Raw genomic sequence first — 1,912 nt, 5'->3', positions numbered from 1 at the left:
GCCGGGGGCCGCAGCGCGGTGCCGTAGCTCACCAAAGCCTCCTCCTCCTCGCTGTCGCGGCCCGCGGGCGCCGCCATCTTCTTGCTACGGCGACCCGCGAGGGACACGCCCCTCACGTGGGGGCGGGGCGGGGAAGGGGGCGTGGTCGGGAGCTGTGTCCTCGAGCCGTTGCGTCATCAGGAGCCGAAGGGGCGGGGCTAAGCAGTCTCCCGCGGCCTGGCTGGGTGCTGCCTCCACTTGAGAGCCTGGCCCTGCGGCCGGGGCGTGGATCGTGCCAGGAGCCCTCCCATGTCCATAGCCAAGATGTCTCTTGTTCCTGAGGGAAGAGGCCCATGTTGCCAGATGTATGTTCATGATTGTATTTGCATGATCATTTCAACTCTTGTACCCTGGACAATGCACGATAATGTTTGAGGCAGTTAATTGATGCAAAACCCGAGTCACTCAGAGCGTCTTCATCTGCTTTCGGGTTTGCTGTCAGCACTTGCTCGGGGCTGCTTGCCCCAAAAAGAAAAGCTTTAACTTCGATGACTCCATTCTCACGCACTGCCACTTATTGTGAGCAATGTCAAATAAATAAGACTTATTTGCATTTTTTTCAGTGTATGATTGTTTTTCAGCAAATACAATTACTTTGAGCTTCTGATACGATAATGTAATATTTAAGACCTGGCAAGGCTGGAAGAGGCCCAATAAAATCCTTTGCTGTCCCAGTCTCAGAGGGGACCAGCTGCAGCTGCAGTACCTGGCCAGGAAAAATACTCATCTACAGAAATCACATTCATTTAAACAAGCACAATTTCCAGATCCCCACCATGTCCCTGCAGCTGTCCTGTCTGAGCACCAAGGGGGTCAGGTTGTCACCAGCTTTGTCAGTTGGCACAAAAGCAAGCACCATCTTAAATACACAATTCAGAAAAAACAGATATTGTTAGAATTGCTGGGTGTACTAGCAAAAATACTTTTTTCCCTTTTCTGTTTTTTTTACTCCGCTTAGCCCTGACATGCAGGCACATGCGGTTTTTTGGCATCACAAACCTCTTTGTGGTGCCACAAACTACATGCATGGAACGTTAAAATGTGCCCCACACTGCAAATTCACAGTGCAGAGGCAAAACTTGGTACTGGGATTTCCTAGTAGCAAAAAAAGAGTGCCGTGAAAATAAGTGGTGCAGAGCATGTGAAAATAGCATGCACTGGAACAAACAGGCTTGGTCCTTCAGTGAGACACTCCTCCATTTGTGCCCCTGCTGCTCAAGCTGAGAGGAGCTGCGCAAGGGCAATTTCCCAAAGTGGGACAATGTGTGCCACAACAAAGTGCACATGCAGGGTTGCGCGCTGAGGCACAAAGCAGTAGCATAAACTTGTGCTTCTATTTGTGCTGCTGCAAGCGCACACCGCTGTGCCTCTGCAAGCGCATCTTGACACAGCCAAAGAGTCTTTCGGGCTGGATGTTTGAAGGCATCATAGATACTACGCAGAGACGTGTAACAAAACGATCTCCACCACCAGAATAGTTTATGATCATTTAGACTGAAAAAAAGTTTTTGCCATGTTGCCTGCTGCTCTTTGTTTCATAAAGCGTCTCTAAATAATGTTACTAAGCTTTTTTTAAAATAGAAAAGGCCTGTTAGGCCTGTAGGCTTATTCCCTCAGCAGGATTTCTGCTTCGCTGTAGTTGTACCTTCTAGTGATGTCCCTTCTAGTTTTAATAAAGGATGAGGTTTTCACCAGTTTGATCTGCTCTGCTCTCAGCGATACCTGTGCAACTAGAATTTTCAAATTAAGCCTGATAGAATTTGGCCTGTTTTGTCTGTTACAGTGGTGACAATGTCTCATTACTATGAAAAGTGATTCTGATACTTGTTAAATTCTCATGAGCTATGCATGCAAAGTGCGGGACTGCTATGGT

The 1,912-nt window shown here is 48.1% G+C and overlaps 1 protein-coding gene across 1 annotated transcript in view; it reads right to left on the bottom strand.

Moving 5' to 3' along the window:
- The window catches only part of GPATCH1 (G-patch domain containing 1), a 25,318-nt gene extending 25,226 nt beyond the window's left edge, over nt 1-92 (bottom strand). Inside the window, exon 1 of the mRNA XM_025216818.1 lies at nt 7-92. Within this exon, the coding sequence (XP_025072603.1) occupies nt 7-77 (71 nt within the window). The 5' untranslated portion in view covers nt 78-92. The remainder of the gene's footprint in view (nt 1-6) is intronic.
- Nucleotides 93-1,912: the final 1,820 nt, after the last annotated feature.

Source organism: Alligator sinensis, unplaced genomic scaffold (genome assembly GCF_000455745.1).
Source record: "Alligator sinensis unplaced genomic scaffold, ASM45574v1 scaffold170_1, whole genome shotgun sequence".
Taxonomy (NCBI): domain Eukaryota; kingdom Metazoa; phylum Chordata; order Crocodylia; family Alligatoridae; genus Alligator; species Alligator sinensis.
The sequence above is the reverse complement of the archived record's forward strand: the minus strand, read 5'-3'. Positions and strand labels throughout refer to the sequence as shown.